The sequence below is a fragment of the Nanorana parkeri genome, unplaced genomic scaffold, assembly GCF_000935625.1.
Source record: "Nanorana parkeri isolate BGI_ZX_2015 unplaced genomic scaffold, ASM93562v1 scaffold94, whole genome shotgun sequence".
In the NCBI taxonomy this organism is placed as follows: domain Eukaryota; kingdom Metazoa; phylum Chordata; class Amphibia; order Anura; family Dicroglossidae; genus Nanorana; species Nanorana parkeri.
The window spans coordinates 40,224-65,125 of NW_017306362.1; the positions used below are offsets into that span (position 1 = coordinate 40,224).

General features: G+C 43.4%; 1 protein-coding gene across 2 annotated transcripts in view; it reads left to right on the plus strand.

Annotated features, from left to right (window-relative positions):
* The window catches only part of P3H1 (prolyl 3-hydroxylase 1), a 30,008-nt gene that overhangs the window by 2,692 nt on the left and 2,414 nt on the right, over positions 1 to 24,902 (plus strand). For both annotated transcript variants that reach the window (XM_018552643.1, XM_018552644.1), the window contains exons 2-14: positions 3,077 to 3,229; positions 4,507 to 4,696; positions 7,817 to 7,948; positions 9,466 to 9,605; positions 11,113 to 11,202; positions 11,675 to 11,727; positions 13,154 to 13,275; positions 14,967 to 15,094; positions 16,453 to 16,548; positions 17,674 to 17,824; positions 19,164 to 19,281; positions 22,126 to 22,201; positions 22,894 to 23,034. In XM_018552643.1, the coding sequence (XP_018408145.1) occupies positions 3,077 to 3,229; positions 4,507 to 4,696; positions 7,817 to 7,948; positions 9,466 to 9,605; positions 11,113 to 11,202; positions 11,675 to 11,727; positions 13,154 to 13,275; positions 14,967 to 15,094; positions 16,453 to 16,548; positions 17,674 to 17,824; positions 19,164 to 19,281; positions 22,126 to 22,201; positions 22,894 to 23,034 (1,590 nt within the window). The remainder of the gene's footprint in view (positions 1 to 3,076; positions 3,230 to 4,506; positions 4,697 to 7,816; positions 7,949 to 9,465; positions 9,606 to 11,112; positions 11,203 to 11,674; positions 11,728 to 13,153; positions 13,276 to 14,966; positions 15,095 to 16,452; positions 16,549 to 17,673; positions 17,825 to 19,163; positions 19,282 to 22,125; positions 22,202 to 22,893; positions 23,035 to 24,902) is intronic.

The following is a 24,902-nucleotide window of genomic DNA, read 5'->3' on the forward strand; positions in this document are numbered from 1 at the left end:
CGAATTCATAGTTATGAGCCATTGTAGCTCAGTATTAATGACAACCATTTACAAATACATAGTAATAAGCCATTGTAGCTCAGTATTAATGAGAACAGTTTACAAATACATAGTTATGAGCCATTGTTGCTCAGTATTAAAGAAAACCAGCCACAAATAAAGTAATACACTATTGTAGCTCATTATTAAAGAGAACTGGCCACAAATAGAACAATAAGCCATTGTAGCTCATTAATAAAGCGACCCGTTTAATAGTGAGTTACAATGGCTTATAACTTTGTATTTGTAAACGGTTCTGTTTAATAATGAGCTACAATGGCTTAGTACTATGTTTGTGACTGGTTCTCTTTAATGAGTTACAATGACTTATTGCTATATTTGTAATGAGAACCGGTCACAAATACATAGTCATAAGCCATTGTAACTCAGTATTAAAAAGAACCTGTCACAAATATAGTAATAAGACATCGATGCCCATTATTAAAAAGAAACCGTCAGCAATATAAAATAAGCCTTTGTAGCTCATTATTTAAAAAAAAAAAAAAAAACGGTCATAAATGTAGTACTAAGCCACTGTAGGTCATTATTAAAGAGAACCAGTCACACATATAGTATTGATCCATTGTAGCTCAGTATTAGAGGCCAATTCTCCCTAATACAGCCATTGTAGCTGGTTATTAAAGTGAACTGGTCACTAATAGGCTAATGCCGAAATCTGAATATCTAGTCTTATGGCCATACTCAGACTGGATCGTTGCTTAACACACATTACTGTACATTTAGCACATGCTATTGCACAACGCACCTGGCGTGCAGTACTGTGCGCTAGATGCAATGCCATTTATTTGAATATCACACAAAAGCACTTAACGGCTGTTCATTGTAGTGGAACGTGCAGTAGAGCAGTTGCATGCATTGCAGTGCCGGAGGGGAGTTGGGGTTCCATTTAAATGAATGACAGCGTAATGCATCTAGCGCATTAACCGTATGCTAGGTGTGTTGTGCGCCAAATGCACAGTAACTTACATTTAGCACAACTCTCTGGTGTAAATGGGCCCTTTAGGAATTCTTTCCTGAGAATTCTGGAAATGGTGGTTGTCTGGCTATCATCCTGACCCTCTGGCTTTAATACTCAGTCTCTGATCCAGAGCAAGTCTGTAGATAAGGGCCTTTTGACTTCAGACGTTTTTGCAGGGAAGGCTCACTTTCAATTACCATGACTGTGCCGACTTGCTTAAGAATGCTAAATATCATTACTAAGCTTAAAGTTGGGGACATTTTAGAAATACACTTGCAGTGCGGCCCAGCTTTAAAGTTTATGGATAGCCAGATGTTTTTGTTCATTTTGGATAGAGTAGGAAAGGGTTAAAACCCTGTCACCTTTTTTTGCTGTCAATTACACACTGCATAATTGGCTGCTAGTGGGTGGGCTGCATAGCCTCATTGGTTGCTAGAGCCACCATAACAACCAATGACACTGCGGGCCCACCAGTGTCTTGCCAATCGATGGCTCGGTGCACTTCACACAGCAATATTCGTTGCTAGAATGCTAGCGCCTGTGCCTCACTGCATTATTGGTTGCTAGGAAGCAGGCCGGCACGCCATAACAACCAATGGCATTGTGGGCCTACTAGAATCTTGGCAACCAATGATGCTTTGCAGCCCTGTATAGTGTGGTTGGTTTTATGGACACTAGTGGCAGGGCCTAACAGCGTCGTTGGTTGCAAGGATGCAGACTGGCGCAGCAAAACAACCAATGATACTGCAGGTCCACCAGCGTCTTGTCAGTCATTGATGCTGTGTGACCTGCACACTGTCATTGGTTGCTAAGGTGCTTGAGGCCCCATAGTATCATAGACTGTTATGGTGTACCCATCTGCGTCCTAGCAACCAATGACTGTGCAATCCAGCCCCAGTTAACGAATAATGTTGTGCAAAGGCCACTATCTGAAATAAACTGGGCATGTTATTGTCACCAGATGCAGAAGTTCTGTGTATGACTCCTGTAAAATTTTCCCGTCTTCATACTTTGGTGGCCTGTGGAAAAAGTGCAACAGATTCCTCCCATCTACGCTAAACTGTGTGGATGGAGGAATCTCCCACTGGGCCAAGCTTCAGTATCCTGCTAGTCGGCCCCGATGGCTCTCAAAAACACCTGAACAATGCCTGCATCCAATCAGATTGTTCAGGTATTTTGGGAGCCAGCGGGGCCGACTACCAAGATATTGAAGCTTGGCCTAGCGGTCGATTCCTCCATCTCACAGTTGAGCGTAGAAGGAGGAATCTGTTCCACTTTTTTTCATCTGACCATAGAAAACCTATAAGTGTATGGCCAGCTTAAGGTTGGAGTCCAGCTTTAAGCAGAGATCTCTGACACCAACCTGTCCCCATGGAAAAACCGGGAGAAATAATCAAAGGCTGGTTTTATTTTTGTTTGGTGCAATTAGTGACGGGGGCATTTAAAGCTCAACTGCTAAATTCACAGATGGAGTACATACATGGAAGCTCCTTTACCTGCCAAAGAATTTGCATGTCTCTCCGTACATTCCTGAGGTTGAGACAACTGTGCCATATAGCATAGCCCTGTCTCGCAGAGCAGGAGACCTGATTTTGTCTGCTACAGTTAAGTAACACTTACAAGTCTTGTCCCTCCCCCAGCCTCTGACTGGACAGTGAGAGGAGAATCAGAAAACGTATGAGCTCATCTCTATGTCACTCAGCCCTTTCCTCCTATCAGCATGTTCCTTGTTAGCACATGAAAACTGCATCTCAACTAACTAATTGTTTTGTGCTGCTTATCCCTTCTAGAATCTGAGCTCTACTGTACAGTCAAGAGGCTAATATATGGTCAAATTCAGGTACTTGTACTGCTTGCATTTAAAATAAATAATTTAATGATGCATCTTTTATATCTGCCTGGAGTTCAGCTTTAGGCAGAGTAACAGAATAACAGTAATTAGCTGATCACCTATTGCTGTCATGGCAGGTTTACTTGATGCGTTTCGAGTTCTGTTTTTTCTCCTCACTGCTCATTGGGAATAATTGATCCGAATGTTTTGTATGTTGTATTTTTCAGATCCACAAACTCGATAAGGCCGTGGCGGCAGCTCACACCTTTTACGTGGGAAACCCCGATCACATGGAGATGCGTCAGAACTTGGAGTATTACAAAATGATGGCCGGCGTGTCAGAATCCGACTTCAAAGACTTGGAAGCCAAGCCGCATATGGTGAGTGTATACAGGCCGGGCCCGGTATGTGTCCCAGGAATGCAGAGGTGGGATTAGTGATGTTTGCACCTCAGTGGGTTTTGTTGGCCATTCCGTACCCCGGCCTCTCAGTACATGAAAACGCGTTGTTTCCGTGTCAGTGGTTGCATTATATGCCGGGTGTTCAGTCAGGGCTCTTCCTATAGACGGGGTAGTCGAATATCACATTAGTGATGTGTTCCGCACAATGTTTTCTTTTACTTGAAGATCAGGAAATGTTACCCATGATGGAATTCTGCATCTTAAATGTCAAAATCACTGTTGTGTAAGGGTTTGACCACCTGTAAAATTCCGCTTTCCATTTCTTATATGGTTTGTCACAGGTCACATTGGGTCTGTCTTACAGAAATGCAATTTCTAAATATGTCATTATGTAGCCTCAAACGGCAAACTCAGCGACGATGGCGGCCACCAGAGACACTAAAGGGTATCTTCATTAGCATGTGTTTACACCAGGAAGGGCAGCTGTCAGGGATAGGGAAAGACAGGGATAGGGAAATCTTCCAGGACACGAAGAGAGATAAAAGAAACCGCGCCTTCTTGTGTGATATAATTTATTAAAATGTATAAATCAGAACGTCCATTCTACTCACATGTTCAGTCCAGATAACATCAGCAAACAATACCATAATCAATAACCCAAGTACAGAACAAAGAAGACAGAGACCCTTCAGCATGTGATGGTGGACAATAGCTAATGCGTTTCAAGGGTTTAAACCCCTTCTTCTGAGCTTACTCAATTTCTTACTACATGCTTTAATAATTGGTGTCACACAAGGAGAAGGCACTGTTTCTTATATCTCTTTTCTTGTTTTTCTGTATATTTTGTTTTTAATAACTTTTGGTTAGAATATTAAAATCCGTCATATTTCTATTATGTCATATGACCTGTTGAACCTTTGTCATTGGGACTGGAAATAATGGGAAGGGCAAAATTGTTATTATTGTCACCAGAACAGGGAGAGGAAAATCTGTGGATGCCGATTCTAGTGATGGCTGCTTAAAGGAGAACTATGAGGTGAGTGCTTTTCACTCATCCTCAAGGCCTCATTCACAGGGACATGCAGAGTCTGAGTCCATGCAGATACCTAGGTGCAAAAATCTCTGTCCAGGGTCATTCATCTGTACCTCTATAGATGTAACATTTTGGATCAGCGTGTACCAGCATGCAAGTATAAAAACAATAAAGATCTTGTGACCGGACAAGTACATAACCCACCTTTCTATTTCCTCTGCAGTTGGAGTTCCGCAAGGGAGTCGGCTATTACACAGACGAGGAGTCCGCCGTTTCCATTGTCCACTTTGAAAAAGCCTTGGAGGAATATTTTGTTGCGGACCTTGAATGTCGCAGTCTTTGTGAAGGACCCTACGACTATGACGGTTACAACTACCTGGATTACAATGCGGATTTGTTCCAAAGTATTACTGGTATGAAACTAAAAAAGCATTTATTGATTTTACTTATTTGTGAATTTCCCGCAGAGGATTTTAAGACCCAATTGAACTTTCAGTTTGAATGAGCTAAATACAATCCAGGTGCATCAGAACAAAAGGTGGGCAAAGTCCTTTGCTCTAGAAAGTAGCCACAGCTTGAGTAGAAAAGCCAGTCCCATGCCAGAATGCATGCTTTCGATGGGGAAGCAATGGTCTCTCTGCAGAGGTCTGACACACCACCAGTGGAGTCAGAGATGGAGCTTTCACATCAGTGCGGAGCATAAGCTTTGCTGATTTACAGAGCTATAGGTCTAACTCAGTAGGAGTAGAGCAGGGGTGGCAAACACAAGGCCCGCGGGCCGAATGCGGCCCGCCGGACCTTGTAATGTGGCCCGCACAGCAGCCACCTCATTTTGCCAAGGTTCAGGCACCACAACATTAAGGCAGCCAGATTAATGCGTAATGCCTACATTACTCCCTGCCTTCAGCAGGTTCCCTCCATCTCTGCAACTGGTCCGGTGAAACCTCCTCTTTAAGGGTGCGTGCCCATCGGCATCAGAGTCAAAAACCTGAGTCAATGCAGGGACTTTGACTTGAGTCTGCATAGTGTATTGACATCCGTTGTTTTTTTTTTACGTGTCTTCATGGGGGGTTGTATTGGTTCTGCCTTGCTTGCGTTGATGCACGTTAGCAGTTCACACTAGCCCAGTGTGTGTATGGGAGGGGGGTGTATTGGTTCTGCCTTGCTTACGTTGACACATGTTAGCAGTTCACACCAGTCCAGTGTGTTGCACTTAAAGTAGAGCCTGCTCTTCTTTTTTCTCCAGTGGAGGGCAGCGCAACGCACTGGTATGCACTGCTCCCATTCGCACGCATTTATTTTTATATGTCCGTTAAACGAATGCCAAAGCATCTGGTGTGAATGGGGCCTTAGATGCTCCTGGCCACAAGCTTGTCTCCCCCACGTACAGTGCAGGTTTAGTAGCCCTGCATTGTATGAGATGCCACCAAGGATTTTGCTCTCTGTGTAGAAGCAGCGCTCTCTCTGCAGAGGTCCGACACATCCGCCCTACTGAGTCAGACCTTTTAGCTCTGTAATCAGCAAAGTTTGTGCTCCCCACTGATTCGATGGCTCTGACTCTGCTGGTGGTGTATCGAACATCTACAGAGAGACCACTGCTTCCACACTGAGAACAAGAATCCTTCTCTACTCCATTAGCAAGGGACAGGCTTTGAAATTGTGTTGCGTTAAATTACCACTAAACAACCCTTGTTAAACTGTTCATTCAAATGGTTTCAGTTACACATCCTCTAATAATCTGGTGATTCGAAGCTATGAATGTTTAAGCTATTCATTTTAGCTGAGATTTCTCCTCACCTTGGTTTAATCCCCTAAGCTTACTTGTCTTCCCCCAGGAATACTTTTCATTGTACAATGCCGCCATTAATAACATTATTTTAATTGGAGGTTCTGATGTATTGTTGCTTCACTTGATTATAATGTTCAGTGTTTGTTCTGTAAGTAACCCTCTTAAATCACAGCTTGGAAGCGGATAGGTTCCACGTGTCCCTGAATTTTGTTTTCTAGCATAATGTAAATTTATTTGCTGTTGGATTTTTCTTTATGCTTCAACTAAACTGTCTTAGGGCCCATTCACACCACATCCAGATCATCTCCAGACTAGACCAGATTGTTTCCAGACCCAAAATGCATCCTAATGTATCCCTATTCTATTTCTGGCCTCTGTTCACACCAGTGCAGTCCGTTCCAGACCATAAAAATACTGCATGTCTCATTTTGGCAGGTCTGGAATGCACTGGAACTGCGGTAGGTTCACACTATTTTCCGGACCAGAACCTGCCCTTTAAAGAAGAACTCCGGGTTGTAAAAACAATAACCCTTGCATTGGGGCTGCCCCCGCACTGCAAGGATTAACTGCTTAATTTTCTCTAGGGGCTCAAATAAATCAGAAATACTCACCCTCAATCTCACCTGGCTGCTAGACCTGTCTCCCAAGCCTCTTCTTCCCCGGGCTCCAGTGGGCTAAGGACCCGTGACATCCTTGCATATAATACAGGTCTATTTAGATTTGAAGACGCCAAGGGACATACCACAGCCGGAGCCGAGGGGCGGGGAGAGGTGAACGGTCACTGCTGCGGAACTGAGGATCGGGTGATTATTTCTCCTTCATTTTTGCCCCCTAGAGAAAAACAAGCAGTTAACCCTTGCAGTGGGGGGGGGGGGCAGCCCCACTGCAAGGGTTGATTCTTCTACAACCTGCAGTTCTTCTTTAAAGGTGAACTCTGAGAATGACGCAAAATCTGCACTGCAAGGGTTAAATGCTCAGTAGGTCCACAGGTTGGATGTAGAGGCTGTAATATTTGCCTTGCTCTGGCACTCTCCTGTTCTCCCTGATGCTCCAGGTTGTGGGCAGACCCTTGGGGATATCATGTACAATGGAAGGCTATTTTCCCTGCATAGTATGTGGAGGAGGCACGCTTGCAGCCAGGAGCGCCTTAGAGAGGAGGTTTTGCTGGACCAGTTGCACAGATGGAGAGATCCTGCAAGAGCAGTGAGTAATATACATATTGCTCATTAATCCTCTAACCCTAGACTTAACAAGCAGTTGCCCATTGCACTGTGGTGGGGTACTAGCCCAAGGGTGGCTCTTAGAAACCTAGGATGCTCTGGCCATAATGGGGGATAGGGGCGGCAGGCATCCCCACCTCACCCAATGTGATGCTGCCTGAGGCATCTTCCTCAGATTGCCTCATTTCACTGTCCTTCTCCCAACCTGTGACTGGACAGTGAAAGGAGAAGAAGCAGACTGATCAGCTTGGCTATCTCATCTTGCTCTCGCCTTCTGTCAGGATGCTTTGTTAGTGCATGAGCTCTGAAGCATAACTGATTGGCTCTGAGTGATACCCGTCCCTTTCCCATTTGAGCTTTGCTGCACAGGGCATTGCAGAAGGCCAATACCAAGTCAAATTCACTGTTCGCATTAACATAAATACATTTAGTGATGTATTAATAAATGCAGAGTTGTATTCATTTTTTGTTTTTATATGGCTTGACTTCAGCTTAAACCGCTAATATCACATGTTATGTTGCAGATCATTATGTACAGGGAATGAGCTGCAGACAAGCTTGTGTCTCTGAACTGGCCACCCAGGCCGGCAGAGAAATGCCCATCGAAGATTTCCTCCCATCGCACTTCAATTACCTACAGTTCGCCTACTACAGCAGTAAGTGCGTCTTCTTCCATCCAGTTATCCATTTCTAATGGACTTAACTATTCATAAACTGTATTTTGTGCCCCTGAGGTTTGGGGGGCTTTTATAGAGCTTATTGAAACTGTGCACATCAATCAGCCATAACTTCATGACCACTGACAGGTGAGATGAATAACATTGATTATATCGTTTTTATATGGCACCTGGAAGTGGGTGGGATATATTGTGCAGCAAGTGAACATTTTGTTCCTGAAATTGATGTGTTGGAAGCAGAAAAAATGGACAAGTGTAAAGATTTGAGTGACTTTGACAAGGCCCAAATTGTGATGTCTAGACAACTGGGTCAGAGGAACTCCAAAACTGCAGCTCTGGTGGGATGTTCTCGGTCTGCAATGGTCAGGACTTACCAAAAGTGGTCCAAGTAACGTGAACTGATGACAGGGTCATGGGTGGCCAAGGCTCATTGATGCATGTGAAGAGGGAAGGCTGGCCCACGAAGTCTGATGCAATAGAACACCTACTGCAGCTCAAGTTAGTGAAAAGGTTAATGCTGGTTCTGATAGGTGACTGAACACACAGAGCATTGCAGATTGTTGCATATGGGGCTGCAAATCCGCAGACCAGTCAGGGTGCCCATGCTGAATCCTGTCCACTGCCAAAAGAGCCTACAATGGGCAAGAGAGCATCAGAACTGGACCACGGAGCAATGGAAGAAGGTGGCCTCATTCAATGAATTGTATTTTTATATGGATGGTCGGGTTCCTGTGTGGCTTACCTGGGGAAGAGATGGCACCAAGATGCACTATGGGAAGAAGGCAAGCCGGCGGATACAGTGTGAAGCTTTGGGCAATGTTCTGTTGGGAAACCTCGGGTCCTGCCGTTCACGTAGATGTTACTTTGACACGTACCACCTACCTAAACATTGTTGTTGACCAAGTGCATCCCTTTAAGGAAACTGTATTTCCTGTTGGCAGTGGCCTCTTTCAGCAGAATAATGCTCCCTGCCACGCTGCAAATAGTTCAAGAATGGTTTGAGGAACACAATATCGAGTTCAAGGTGTTGCCTAGAAACTTCTCCAGATCTCAATCCAATCGAACATCTGTGGGATCTGCTGATCCATGGGGGGCCCCACCTCACAACTTGCATCTACTATTGACGACTTGATGCCAGAGAACAGCATACCCGGGAGAGGCCTAGTGGCGTCCATGCCTCGATGGGTCAGGGATGTTTTAGAGGCAAAGGGGGACCTACTCAATACTAGGTGGGTGGTCATAATGTTATGGCTGATCGATGTAATATTAATGATAGGACAACTGTGTCTTCTACTACCATGTTTAGGCTCATGTTTTACCCAAGCATAGGTAAAACAAGCTTTTCAGTCACGTGACGGTTAATTGTCTTCTGTCACTCTTTCAGAAATCAATGTCCTTCTCTTAGTGTTTTAGCTTTGTGTATTGAACTTTGTCTGTTACTCGATTCTACAAGAAAAGACACTAACTTATTTTTGTGGCTTTTTACTGGTTCCTAGCTGAGAATTACACCAAAGCGATTGAATGCACCAAAACCTACCTGTTGTTCCATCCTGCGGATGAGGTTATGAATCAGAATTTGGTTTACTACGCCACGGTTCTGGGGGAGGAACAAGCGGGTCTAATTCAACCTAGAGAAGTAAGTTTGCTGAAAGCTATGATCTCTGAATCTTCCAGTTCTCGTGACCGTTGGTGCATTTGTTTTCCACTACACAGAGTTGTCTTATTCTTGTTGCCATTTTGCTGACATTTACTTGAGAAATCAGTTTGTTTGCATTCACTATGCTTTAGGTAATGACAAACAACTAGAGGATGAATGTTAAATCCTGATCAGATGCTGTGGGAGATGCCTCACTTTGTTTGTTTTTCTTTTTTTCTTGCATCAGGTCACATAAATTGGGCCCATGGAGTTATTTGGCTGCCTCCGGGAAAAGGAGTATTTACAGCCATTATTTAAGAGCCGAACTGTACTTGACAGTTTGTTTGTTTTTTGCTTAAGTTGAATACATTTTCATTTTCTCATGGCTGGCCTGCTTTAAAATGCTATTGAATACATATTTGTTTTGCGCTCAAAAGAGCCACCAGTATGCCATCACAGAATCACAGACACTTGGAGGGGGAGATTTATCAAAACTGGAGCAGACAAAATCTGTAGCAGATTTGCATGGCAACCCAACCAGTCCGCCTCTCTCTCTCTCTCTCTCTCTCTCTCTCTGAGAGACTGATTGGTTGCCCTGGGCAACTGCTCCAGTTTTGATCCCCCCCCTCTCCTAGGCAGCAACTAATGATTGAAACGAATGGCACTGCAACGCACCTCCTGCAGCAGAATTTGTCAGGCCGAAACCAAAAATTGTATTGTAAGCACATGGAGCTTGAATACCTGCAGCCAGGGAATGACAGCTGCCAGTGGTAAGATTCTGCAGACGACAGCTGAATGTAAATACAGCAGGTAGTGGACGGGTGCAATAGCCAGCCTGCAATTGGCCATTTCAAATTACAATAGCCAATAGCATTGCACCCACCCACTGCTTGCTGCGCCCTTCTCCCAGCGTGGAGGAGAGAGCTAGGGAATCCAACCAACTAATCGATAATGAAAATAGTTGACAACTATTCTCATTGAATGTTATCGATTTAATCAATTTTAGTTGGTTGCAGCCCAAACAGACACCAATGTCTATGGTTCCTTAATAAAAATGGATGTAAATAGCACATAATGGCCTCAGTCCTCCCACCGCCCACGTTGCCCATTTTTGCTTTCTTCACAAGCTGCCATGGCTGAAACATCTTCAGCATCTGGCACCCTTTTTTGTTTTAAACGTATTTGCATTTTTTAGGAACACATTTAAAATGTTGCATATTAATACTTGTGAGGGGAGTATAACTTTATTTTTTAACCTAGGCAAAAACAAGCACTTAACCTTTGCAGTACGGGGGTAGCCACACTGCGAGGGTTAAGACCTTTTTACATGGAGTTTAATCTTTTGTTGGTAAAACAAAGATTGTTTGTATATTTAGTACAAAAATAAATTTTGTATTATTATACGGGATTTATATAGCACCAACAGTTTGAGCATTGCTTTACAATTAAAAGGAAAAAAAAGTACTCAAAATACTTTTTCATACGTTTGAACTTTTTCCCTTTTCAGAATATTAAGAAGTACATGCAACGAAGTCTGCTGGAGAAGGAGCTGCTGTTTTTTGCTTACGATTCCTTTGGAATTCCCTTTGTTGATCCTGTAAGTTAAACTTTGACCTCCTTCACTCCCTTCTGTTTTTTACATGTAGCTGGCAGTGAAGCCAAAACTTACAGAAGGATCCCTGGCCATCTGTTTGCCTCAGCTTGAGTTAATTTGGAGCCATTTTGTTGGAAGAAGTCTTTGGTGTAACTCCAGTTTTGTTGAGGGAAAAATGCCTTTCAGGTGATCTATATACAATGCAAGGATTTTAGGGATTTAAGGTGCTTTTTGTTTTTTTTTGCAGATTAATACTTTTGCTCTTTTGAAGAAATTGCTGTTTGTTGAATCATTTCCTTTTCTTGGACTGATTTCTGAATAGCCTTCATTATAACTGCAACAAGTGTGGTTGCAGTGTCTGCATCCCTTTTAAAAATAACATATATAAGGGCATTTTTCTTCAAGCAGGATGTAGGTTATGGAACGCTACGTGCAGTGTTTGTCACCAATCTCATTAGGCATTTGCTTTTTACAGGACACATGGACACCAGAATATGTAATCCCCAAGAGGCTGCGAGAAAAACAAAAGTAAGTTTATTTGCATAAAACTTTCATGTCAGCTATTGCATACAATCCTGCTACGAATCTTATTATTTACATTGGAAATTGCAGGAAAAATAAATAGAAATGATTAGGCTTGTAAAAGGGAAAAAAATTTAACTTTAGCTGCAGAAATGACTGTGTTCCACTGCTGTCCGCTGAAGTAATTCCTCTCCACCAGTCTTCCAAGTTAAATGACGACCGGCGTCGGTAAACCCAGTTCTTCTGTGCTCAGGCTGTCATGGACCTGTTTTCTGAGGGTTGCTTCATCATGGCAGCATGGGCTCAGAGTACTTCTGCACTGAATGGTGCTCACACATTATTAGCACCATTCACTGCAGAAGTAAGGGCCAGCCACAGCTGCAGTCTGATGGCAAGTGGAAGGGATGAGCAATGTCACCATGCCATCCAGAAGACCATCAGAGAAAATATTGATATTGTACACATTAAAGGAGAACTCATAGTTCTAGCCGACCTGTGACAATGAGACTGTCACAGGTCGGCTCAGTAGATCGAGAAGTGAGCGAACACATAGCGGCGTTCGCTCACTTCTCGATCCTGTCACGGCCCTCTGCCATGACAGGGGAGGGGCTGGATTCTCCCCGCTCCGATCCTCCAGTGCAGACTGGCGGGAACGGCCGGGGGAGGGGGCGGGTACAGCTGGCTCTGCCTCTAGATAGGCAGAGCCAGCTGTCACTCGCGCAGGTGGGCGGATCCAGACATAATTGGTGGGCGGATCCAGACATAATTGTCGGGATCCGCTTTAGCTGCGGTGTCTCAGTATATCGCGAGCTGTAGCTCGCGGTATACTGAGCTTAGGGTGACGGGAGGACACTAGTTTGTGTCCTCCCGTTACCCTAAGGAGAACTATGGGGAAAAGCCCTAACCCCATAGTTCTCCTTTTAATTAAAAAAAAAGAAAAATGTCGAGAATGGGCAGGGGTAATGCTGAACTCTGGGCACATATATCTTCAAATCTATTCCTTTATAGCTGATAAGGATATAAATGTGGCTGTGACATCATCACTGTGATACACCTAGCCTATACAGAGAGCAGAACTGTGGGAGGGACCCAGCAGACTTCACCCACTACAGGCTGCCTGCTGAAAACAACAAGAGGGGGCGAATACAAGACAAGTCACCCTGCACAAGGAGAGAGAGAGAGCAGCAGTGACTGGTCTTTATTATAAGAAGCTCCTGCACAGAGGTTTTAACATTGTAACCTTGCTTTTCGTTTTACATTTGATGCTCAGTAAAATGTTATGAATGTCCTGAAGTGTAAAGTTTTAAAGAATAGTAGCTTTATACATTGATCTTGGCGTATGAGGCTTTTCCCCCGAAATACTTTCCATGTAGTCATTCTAAATTGCTGGAAAGATTGAGCTTGTATTATGGTTGTCTTTTTTTTTCTTCAGGGTGGAGCGTGAGACAGCGGCGAGAATATCCGAGGAGATTGGAAACTTGATGAAAGAGATTGAAAATATGGTGGAGGAGAAAACCAAGGAGTCCATGGACATGAACCGAAGTGTCAGAGAAGGTGAGATTCCCCTAATCCAGGGGTGGTGAAACTACAAATTCCATGATGCATCGGTCTCTGGGTGTCATGCCTGTGGCTGTGAGAATCTTGCAACACCTCAAAGAATTTGTAGTTCCATATCAGCTGGAGGGCTGTCGTTTGCCTACCCCTGCTCTAATCTCACTACTCTTTATCTAATAAGCTAAACCGGCATGTGCAAAGAGAAGTATTACATCTGAAGACATTGCATAGTTCTCAATGCTGATCTGATTGGCTGCACTGGATTTCTGCACATTATCACTGCACATTTTTTGGGGTTCCCCCCTAATGGATGACCTTGGGCTTGATTCTGAACACCTTACTAGCTAGAACTCTCCCAAAAGCAGGAAGCATGAGCTTTGTTGATTGCCAAGCCATAGATCTGTGTCATCAGATGGCGTGTTGGGCCTTTGCAAAGAGACCACTGTTTTTACATAGAGCAAGGTTCCTTCTTTGCAGCATTCCAGCATGGAACTGGCTTTTCTATTGGGATCTACACTGAGTGGCCAAATTATGACCAACCCATCAGTACTTCGTTGGGCCTCAAGATAACTCCACGAGATGACTTTGTTGGGCCGCCTCGTGACTCCACGAGATGTTGAAAGGTGATGCAAGGAATCTGACACTGCACTGTTGCCCTTCTGTTGTCTTGTACCAGTCTTGCCACTCTCCGTTCTGCCCTAACATTGACTAGTCGCTGACGGCCACAATTCGCACATTCAGACCCAGATTTTCCGCTGACAGTCCAGTCTTTAAACACTTTAACAACAGCTGCTCTTGAACATTTAACGAATTCTGCTATTTTTGCTGATACTTACTCCATGGCTCCGAGCGCCAACAATCATCCCAGGTTCAAAGGCTGTTAAATCGCGTTGTTTCCCCGTATCTTCAGAAAAAAAATCACTTCTACTGTCGTGGTAAACAACCTGCTTCCCTATTTATAATGGTCTGGCCCTCTAGCAACTTCAATGCAAAATTATAGCCAATTAAAGCTAATTTGCCTACAAACGTCAGGTGGTCATAATAATCTGGCCACTCAGTGTAGGATGTAGCTGATTTCTAAAGAAAGCCAACTTTAAGGCTGGAGCCACACACGTGGTAATGCACATGCGTAGGTGTGAAAGGGGCCTATATGGTTTACCTTTCCCTTTCAGACTAAACTGCATGGTGAAGATGTTAACCAGACACAAAGGAAATAATAGGATTTCTACGTGCAATGCAGTTTCAAGCAGAAATTAAGTGGCTGTTCACATCTCTACGCTTAGTCGTTGAAGTTCAAAAATGTACACAAGACATTTTGGAGATGCAGTGTGCATTTTTGCCTCAGACTTCATTGGAAATCCGTCTGGTTTGCATTGGCCAAAACAAAAACACCTGAGGCTTGATACATGGGCAAAATCGCTTGCACAAAGCTTGAAAAATGTTTCAAATGTGCAACTATGGTTGTAAAAACTTGCAAAAGCACACTAAAACAAACTTTAATATTCCCAAATACGCTCTGCTCTGGTGTGAACATGGGCTTAAGGAGAGGAGAAACAACCTGATGATAAAAACAAGAGAGACGTTTCATTTGCATGACTCAATAAACAGCCATATAGGGGCTTCCCTAACTGTCACTGAACTAAACTTCTGTTTGTTAGACGAATGTGTAACATCCGGGTTCCTCCCCACAGGCGGTCCAGTTCTGTTTGATGAAGTCAGCGTTGTGATGAATTCCCAGATTCTGAACGGATCCCAGAGGGTGGTGACCGATGGGGTCATCTCTGAAGACGAATGTCGGGAACTCTTACGGCTCACCAATGTAAGCAGAGCTCTCCACAGAATGATGGTTCACATGTTTGTATGCTCATTCAAAGACAGCCGGGTAGTCTGATGAAACACCAAATCAATTTTCAGCCTTTCTGTTATGGTTTTTTTTCTTAACCCTTTTCCCATGCACTATTTATAATACTTTGATTTTCTGTAATTGGAGGCTAATGCCAAAACTTCTTGATTGTTATAGTGTCTAGATCTTCACCTTCTCGCAGACATTACATTTAGGTCCTGTTCACACAAGCGGGCACGCTTTATGGTCCACATAACATGCATATGCTGGTGTGCAATGTTATAAGTTATCTTTGACATTTGAAGTAGAATTAAACCCATCCATAATCACAGTGATACAACGTCTGTATCTTCCCTCGCTAGTGCTAACGATCTGCTTGCCCTTTAAGGCCCCGTTCACATTGAGCGGTTCGCAAATCGCACGATTTGCATTTTGCGCAATTTGTCGCGCAAATGCTTGCATTGAACAGGCTTGAATCGCGGCTAAATCCGCTCCAAAAAGGGTCCTGCTGTAGCGACACACGACCCGCGACAGCAGGACCCTTTGCCCCATTGAGAAGCATTGGAGAGCGATATCGCGCGGTAAATTGCTCAATGTGAACGGGGTCTAAAGGAGAACTATGGGGGTCAGTGCTTTTCCCCATAGTTGTCCTAAGGGTCACGGGAGAACACAAACTAGCGTGACAATCACTCGCCTCATAATTCTCCTTTAAATTACTTTCTCGCACCCATTCATTAAAGCAGAACTGTTGGGGTGGGGCTACGGCCGCACTGCAAGGGTTAAGTGCTTGTTTTTGTCTAGGTGCTAAAATAAAAAGGTTGTACTCGCCTAATCCTCCGAGCAAGACCTGGTGCCTCTCTTCCCCTCTGCTGCAGTGGTCTAAGGTCCCTGAGTCATAACATCCTATACACAATGTATAGGATGCCGAGGGACATACCATCGCTGCAGCAGATGCAGAGACAGGCTGGAAGGAGCGCAGTGACAGCTGGCCGCTTCCGCGGTTTTGGCGAGTATAACTTTTTGTATTTTAGCATCTAAACAAAAACGAGCAATTTAACTCTTTCATTGTGGGGGTAGCCCTACTGCAAGGGTTAAGAACTGTTTTGCCCAGAGTTCTGCTGCAAGGACGCTGATTGCACTGTCTGATATATATATAGCTGCCAAAGGGTAAACCTAAAAATGTCTTTATGATTTATCTATACAGCAAGCATGTCGGTTTTGAAAGAAAAACATTTCAGTAAAAATACCTCCCAAATGAGCACTCATTGAACATACAGTTTCGATTTCTCATCCGTATAAGGTGCTTCAGATCTGATCTCATTTCGTGTTCCTAGGCTGCAGCCTCCACTGGTGATGGCTACCGAGGTACAACCTCCCCTCACACTCCCAATGAGAAGTTCTCTGGGGTAACCGTGTATAAAGCTCTAAAGGTAAGTCAGTACATGATTTCACTTAGCTCTTCCATTTCATAAATACAATCCACAACCGTGAGCCTTATACAAATCCTACAAGGAAAAGTGAAGTGTGTGCTTATAATTGCTGCTGCAGGTTTTAAATAAAAATCTGATTGGTCACTGCAAGGTAACAGAACTGGCCTTGCTCCAAAACATTAAGGTGCAAATAGCTTGTGGTGCCTGCAAGGTCCTGGGTAAGGGTTCATAGATTTTGACTCCCTGTCTGATGTCAATAGCAGTGGGTTTGATTTGCCTTTGCAAGGTGCTTTATGTTGCTAGATCTAGATCTCTCCCCTTCTCCGTTCACAGAGCACCTTGTATTTTGTGAACAGAATACAAGGTGTTTGGTGAGTAGACAGGGGGGAGTAGGGACTGCTAAATGACATGATCCCTTACTGTACAAGACCCACAGTGCTGGAAGTACATAATTCGCTGTGTTTTAGGGCATCAAAGAAGTAAACAACTGCGAACTGGACCTTGCAAAATCTTCATTTGAGGTAACTTTGTACAGGCCAAAACACAGACAATGTTTTTTCCTGACACACTGCTTTAAAGTTGAACTGAAGCCAAACTTTTTTTTTTTTTTCTTTGAATGGAGTAAGGGGTGAAATCCCTGGGGGCCAATGGGGTGATCAGAACTAGTGTCCCCATTGGAAGAGTTACCATCTCTTCCTGTTCTCATGACAACGTAGAACTTGGGATTTTCTTTCAAAGATAATGGTCACCAGGACACATGGGGTGAATCTCACAGGCAGGGCCCTCCTTACCATCTTGTCTTCAATTGTATTGTGACTGTAATGTCTTCCTTATATTGTAAAGCGCTGTGCAAACTATTGGCGCTATATAAATCCTGTATAATAATAATCTCCCTTATGGGGACACAGACAGCAATAAAATCTCTTCCCCTCTCCACTCTTATCAAAAACTAAAAAAGTTGTGGCTTCAGCTGCACTTTACCTTTTCCAGATGTCTTTTGTAACATAGCAAATCTTCCATTTTTGAGTTCAGTTCTATTATTCTATTCTTTGGGTCCCATTTAGATATTGTCTTGTATTTGTAAAGCCTTAGCCAAATATAGTAAGACTGTCCTCTTATTTTCAGCTGGGGCAAGAGGGGAAAGTGCCATTGAAGAGTGCGCACCTTTACTATAACGTTACGGACAAAGTGAGGCGATTGGTGGAGTCGTACTTCCGCCTGGAAAACCCTCTGTACTTTTCCTACTCTCATCTAGTGTGCCGGACAGCAATTGAAGGTACAGTCATTAGAGGATCAATATCTGTCATCACATATACTTCTTCCATATGCTGTGCTTCCTGACTTAGTACTGCTCTACAGAAGTTATCTTGTTTCTCTGCCTTTATATGCAGATTGTCTTCTAGTGTTTTGTAAAGCATTGCGCAAACTGCTGGTGCTATACAAATCCTGAATAGTAATCATATGAATAGTAACTATGTAGAACATAACATGGCCATACACTTTTACCACTCTAGTAAAAACAAAATAAGAATATAAATGGGTACAATACTCCCTTTAATCCAGAGATGTCACCTGCAGTATTTCTCTAGATGTCCTCAGTATTTTAGGATGAATGGCAGCCATCAAACATATTTCCTCTGAGTCCAGGCTGTTAGTGATGTGGGGAGTAGTCATCCTGTCAGCATGCTCCCTGTGAGCATGTGAACTGATTGGCTCCTCGTTGCTTCCTCCTCTCTCTGTCTGAGCTCTGCTATACAGGGCCTGCAAGAGCATGATACTAAGTCAAATTCGGGTACTTGCGTTTGCATTTAAATCGATAAAGAGCTGCAATAAATTTTATCTGCCTTGAGTTCAGCTTTGAGTAACTCCACTTTTGCCGAGAAAAAAAAAACAATCCCCTCTGTGTGCTCTGTGTACATTACAGGGATTTTAACAAATGTTGCATTTTACTACCTGTTTCTGTTCTGAAGAAATAGCAGTTTGTTGCAGCATGTCCTTTCCAGACCGATCCCTGAATGGGGGGGTCTGGGTTTATTATAATCAGATGGTGGACCTTCTTTGTTGTAATGAGGAAAGGTGCAGTGTCGGCATCCCTTTTCATAGTAATTAACCCTTACGGAGGATCTCACCAAAAATGAAATTGCTATTGCAAGGGATGCCAACATTTATACTTGTATCTTAGTGCAGACTTCTGGGGAAATCAGCCAATCACAAAAGCAGGAAGTGACATTTCTGGGGTCGTTCCGTACACCAACTGTGCACAGAAACCTACGAGGTCGCCATATTGCATTGAATTTTTAACAGATTTTGAACACTACGGCAGCTACAGTTTTTTTAAATGGAAAGGTAATTTTTAATAATATTAAATTACAAAATGGCTTGTGCCACAATTTATATTTGCTATATTCATTTTGTAAAGTTTTTTTAAAATATATTTTTAAAGTGGAATTACCCTTTAAGGAAATGTTGCAATGTTAATATGTACAATGTACACAATAACAATGCAATATAGGTCACCTATTTCTACAATAAGGTATACATATTAAAAAATGCATTCTGGTTCTCGCTGTATGTTGCGCTCTTGGAACTAAACAGTTGAAATTCTTATTTTGCAGAGAAACAAGTAGACCGAAAAGATCTGAGCCATCCTGTCCATGTTGATAACTGCATTTTAAATGCCGAAGCAATGATGTGTATAAAGGAGCACCCCGCATATACTTTCCGAGATTACAGGTAGTGTTATCATTCCTCTTCTGCAGGGTTTGGTTTTTACCTATTAATATTTTTTCCTTGTAGTAAAGTAACTTTGGCACCCTTCTGTCACATGTTCTGTTCTACCTTTCCATTTTCAATCAGTGAGTAGTTGTGGATTTGAGAGATAATCTATAAATTCAGCTCTTTGCTATCATAGCAACAGTAATTTGAATGTAGAAAACTCCCAAAACCCCCCCCCCCCCCAAAAATCTGTGTTCCATTAGGGAGATTCCCTTCACTTCCTGTCCTGTAGATGCGTCAAGTAGTCAGGACATTTTCCCTCACTTTGTAGATATTTCTTATTGCTTCTTTTGCAACTCCTGGACAGGAAGTGAGGGGAAAATCTCCTCCTCAGCGTGAGATAGATAGTAAAGAAAACCAATATGGGCTTTAACCCTTTTGCTGCCAACGACTTATGCTGTATGCCACTCGCAGCAGGCCCCTTTAAACTGACTCCAGCCGCCAAGACACTGTTTAGCTGTGTGAAGCGGACGGTTGGCTTTACACTGGAAGCAATTCTGGTGGCTAAGCTGCTGCCAGGGGCCAGTGAAGTGTGCTCCACCCCACCTTGCTTCCCAGGCTCTGCTGCCCCTCCTGTGAGCCCAGGACTGGCATCAAGGATGGCGGCAGGAAAAGGGGAGAGAGACCGGCGAATAGATGTTCACCAATCTCTTTCTGCTTAATGGGACCGGAAGCTACACTGATTGCATCACGTTCGGTAACGCCGCGTGCGTTAGAATGATAGCAATAATTCTAGGGCCAATATTCACAGTTGGCTCTAAAATGAGTGTTTTTTTATGCACTAAAATTAACTAGCGTATTTTTTGCTACAATTTTGGGTTTGATAAAGAGTTGCACTAATATCGTGCAACGTAAAAACTTGCAACTGCCGTCATTTATTCTACAGGGTCTTTGCTTTCAGAATATTATATATATGTTTGTGTATGTTTTGGAGGCTTTAAGCAATATTCAGCCCTAAAAGTTTTTTGGATTATGTGTGCAGAAAAAAAAGCCTAGGCAGTGAATGGTTAAAGGGTCTATAACAGGTCTACTACACTCTCATACACTCAATAAGAGAACTACATAGCTAGTGATGGAGCATTAACCTTTGGACCTTGCGATCCCTACCGTTATCTAATTTCCTGAAGGGCATTTAGCGCTGTACACTTCGTTACACCATTAGCGCCCTGGGGGCATTTACACCCCCCAGATTTGTTTTTCTTTAACGTATATCTAAGTGCAGACTGAATTTCCTCTCTATCCCAGTCCCAGCCCCCCTGATGTACAGGCAAGCTGCTACATGTTGGAGATTCTGGTTGTTCTGTTAATGACGGTCATGAAACAACTACATTGGAATCTGCCTGTGATGCACAGACAGGAAAATTCAGGCTCATGTTCTGCCCTAGGCCAAAGACAACCTGATGAGACCTGCGTGTGTCTTCACAGGAAATCTTTATTCAGCTCTAGTAATGTGTTCCTATATTAAAGCCCATCTTCAACTAAAACCTTTTTTTTTATCGCGGAGGGAATGGAAAGAGTTAGATCCCCTGTTAGATTTTATGTCTCTGTGTTCCTGTTGGAGAATTCTTCTGCGGTGCCTGACACATTGGATAGGCAAGAAAGGAAAATATCTGCAAAAGGAAACTGGGACAGTAATAAAAACCAGATAGAAGTTGTAACTCCTTCCCACTCTGCCCAAGACTAATTAATGTTTTGGCTGGAGTGGGGCTTTAAGCCTGCGAGCCGATTGTCGTGGATCACATGGACCGGCCTCCTGTTAGATCCTAAAGGGAATCCATAATTTTTTGTTTTTTTAGGCCTGGTTCACATCTGCACGTTCCCGGAACACGCTTTCATGCCCACCACGTGCCACCATTGATTTCAATGGGGTCATATCCACGTGGCAAACAGCCTCCTGCACCTCTTTGTGCAACACGTGAGACACGTCTTCTGTCGTGTTTGTTCACATTTGCACACCTGCGGGATTTGGCCGCTGCATTTCGGGTGCCATTAGAAATAGCACCACAAGCGCGTTTCGGGTTTGTGTGCGATGCTCATGTGTGAACTGGGACTTAACAGCTATATGTGTGAAAGAAATCAGCAACTATAGAAAAGGAAGAAAGGAAGGATTGGGCAGTTCTGACAGATTTTTAAACATTGTCTGCCAAGGCTGGCCTTGGCTGACACCGATTGGCTAACACTGACCTGCGGGGTTGAATGAGAAAATGCACAAGATTCCCCCATCCACGCTAAACTGCATGGATAGGGGAAACAACCATGTACTATTTAATTCTTACAGCGGTCGGTGCCTAAAGAGCGACTGCGGCTGATTGCCTGCAGTCACTGTGGGCCAAGAATTTTTGGCTCGACTGCTTCAACATAAGCCAATTAAGAAGCAACTCTTGTGCCATGGAAGGGTGCTGACTAGGCCACACAATGGTCAGATTTTGGCCAGGTCAGCAGGATATGCAGGGGACAACCTGTGAATGGTTTTTAAATAAATGTGTACAGACAAACTGCTGCTCTTTCTGTCTCATTTTGCTTCTACCTGACATTGTCTGGCTAATGAAAACCATAAACTTTGTAAAGTCTCTCTGACGTGAAATGCTCACAGTGCGGCAGGAGCCCATGCGATCTTTCCTAGGGCTTATCTGCCATAAAGCCTGGAAGTAGTGCTTTTTGCTACAAGTGAGAGGTGATTATGTTTTTATTTTAAAAAAATGTAATTTGGTATTTTCAATTTGCCCCATAGATGGGTTTGCAGATAGGTTCTACATGTACACCCTTTTTGCTTTGCAAACTAACATGTTGGATGTCTTTTAGTGCCATACTGTATTTAAATGGAGACTTTGAGGGAGGAGACTTCTACTTCACGGAGCTGGATGCCAAAACAGTCACAGTGAGTATGGCTCCAAAGGCACGAGTCTTGTTTGTCTTAATCTTTATATTTGAAATGTAATCTAAAAATAATATTTAAACGGGAGTTCCAATTTAAAGCTATATGCATTCAAGTGAGCAATGTACAGCCTGCACTTTTATACAGAAAAAAAGCACATTTAACTGTGCTTTTAAAGGGTAATTCCACTTTCTCAGGTAAATTTGGGAAAATGACCCCTTCCAGTCTGGCGAGTCTCATTGGTCAGCACAGTCAGGTCTGCCTTGACCAATGAGTGGTCGCCATTTACAAGCGAACTTAAAAATCCAGAGCTCAGGGCTGAGCTGCACGGCAGTATGTGGTATGGATAGTACACCGGCGGAGAGGAAGGAGCGCATGGCCAAAGGTAAGTATAGTGGGGGAGAGGGAGCCGGTAATTCAATGTTCCCAAATTCACCTGGGAAAGTGGAATTACCCTTCAAAAGGATCAGTTCACTAATAATGAATATTCCAGTTTTTGATGAATACCAATGGAATAAACCATCTACCAGTTCCTTGTATTCCATGAAATGGATAACTCCACTTGTAATATTCATGGCAAAAGGAAAGGGGACCTCGGGTGCAGATATCTAAGCTTTGACATTTAACAGACGTGTCGTACACTTCTGCTGATGTAGTTTTACTCTAGATGTGACAGTGCCGTGCTTTATTTATAGGCTGAAGTCAGGCCGCAGTGTGGGCGGATGGTGGGGTTCTCATCAGGAGCAGAGAACCCACATGGAGTAAAAGCAGTCACCAAGGGGCAGAGGTGTGCTGTGGCGTTGTGGTTTACATTGGACCCCAGGCATAATGAAAGGGTAAGTGAAATCATGTAACAAAGAGATGTATGTTAATATTTTGCATGCTAATGATTAAATTGTGTCTGGGCAAAACAAAATATGCAGTATTACATACACTTGTCCCTATGTGTTATCCCAAATATAGAAAAAATAGCTATTAAACTGCCACAAAGCCAGTGTGGTACCGTATCAAAAGCCTTTGAGAAATCAAGATCTACCACATCCACAGACCTCCCTCCATCCAGATCTCTACTTACCCCCTCGTAAAAAGTCAGTAGGTTAGTCTGACAGGAACGGTCCTTCCTAAACCCATGGTGGTTGTCATTTATTTTGTCATTATCCCGAACTAATTCTACTAAGTGGTCCTTAATCATTCCCTCTAACAGTTTGCAAACTACCGATGTAAGACTAACTGGTCGGTAATTCCCAGGTTGGCATCTTGCCCCCTTTTTAAATATTGGAACTACCGTAGCCTTCCGCCAGTCACTCGGAACTCTACCAGTCATTAGAGAGTCCTTAAAAATGAGGAATAATGGTCTAGTTATAACCTTGCTTAGTTCCTTAAGTATCTTGGGGTGTAGATTATCCGGTCCCAACGCTTTTATTTGCATTAAGTAGACTAAGTCTTTGTTGTATCCCGGGTTCCGTCAACCACTTGGCTATATTTTGTGATGAACTCTGTTTTATTATCGGTGTCAAACCCGTTTCCCTCCTGAGTGTATACTGAGGAGAAAAAAGTGTTCAGCACTTCGGCCCTCTCCTTGTCATTTGTGACTAACTTCCCGTTTTCGTCCTTAATTGGGCCTATCTGCTCCTTTCTCCCCTGTTTATGTATTGGTAAATTATTTTTATTTTTTTCTACAATATGTGGCAATATGCTTTTCGCACTCTATTTTAGCTGCCCGTATTGCTAGTTTGCATCTTTTATTACATTCTTTGTAGTTATGGAACGCCAATGCCGTCGCCTCCATCTTATATTTTATAAATGCCGCTCGCTTTTCCTTTATGTGATGCTTTACGTTTTTATTCAGCCATTCAGGTTTTGTTTGTAATCTTTTACTTTTATTACCCAACGGTATACATTTGGCAATGACAATATGTAAAGTGTTTTTTAGGGCCTGTTCACATGAGATCAGGTCCTGATCAGCAGACGTGGAGCTGCTGATGCAGTGTGTTTTTGATGCGTTTTCGGTCCGGATGCTGACAGTTCATTTTCTTTTTTTTTGCCAAGGGACTGTCAGTATGCAGATTCAGCCTCTGAGGTCACTTCCGCGCTCTCGGAACATCTACTTCCCTTTATGTATGTAAAGCTGGTGATCAGACATGTATCGCATATTTGCAGGCATGGTGCTGGCTACAGCAATCTGCAGAGAACGAGCCCGCAGGAGACGTCGTTATTGGGTACACCCAATCTTGAGGCTCCGGGACTCCAAGGGTCAGTTCTGGAGTTTGTATGAGGATTTGCGAGGTCACCCGGATACATTTTTTTCCTTTACTCGCATGTCCATGGCAAGGTAATGGGCATGTTCCAAATGTTTGCAGTTCATGTCGTTACCTCTACCCCAACCTGTCTGTATATCGTTGATAACATCATAATAAGTGGAGCAAGAATACAATTTTTTTTTTTTTCCTTAGCTGCGTTGCGTTTCCGTTTTCGTTGCGTTTGTGTGCATTTCCGGACCGGACAAAATGTGACATGCAGTATTTTTTCTGTCGTAAGCTGAACGGACTGCGCACGTGAGAACTGTAGCCCATAAAACACATAGGGATACATTGGGATGCATTTTGAGTGCAGCAGCATACGGAGCCGGTCAGCACACAAAACGGACGTCGTGTGAACAGGCCCTAAGGGCCTGTTCACATGATATCAGGTGCGGATCTGCAGA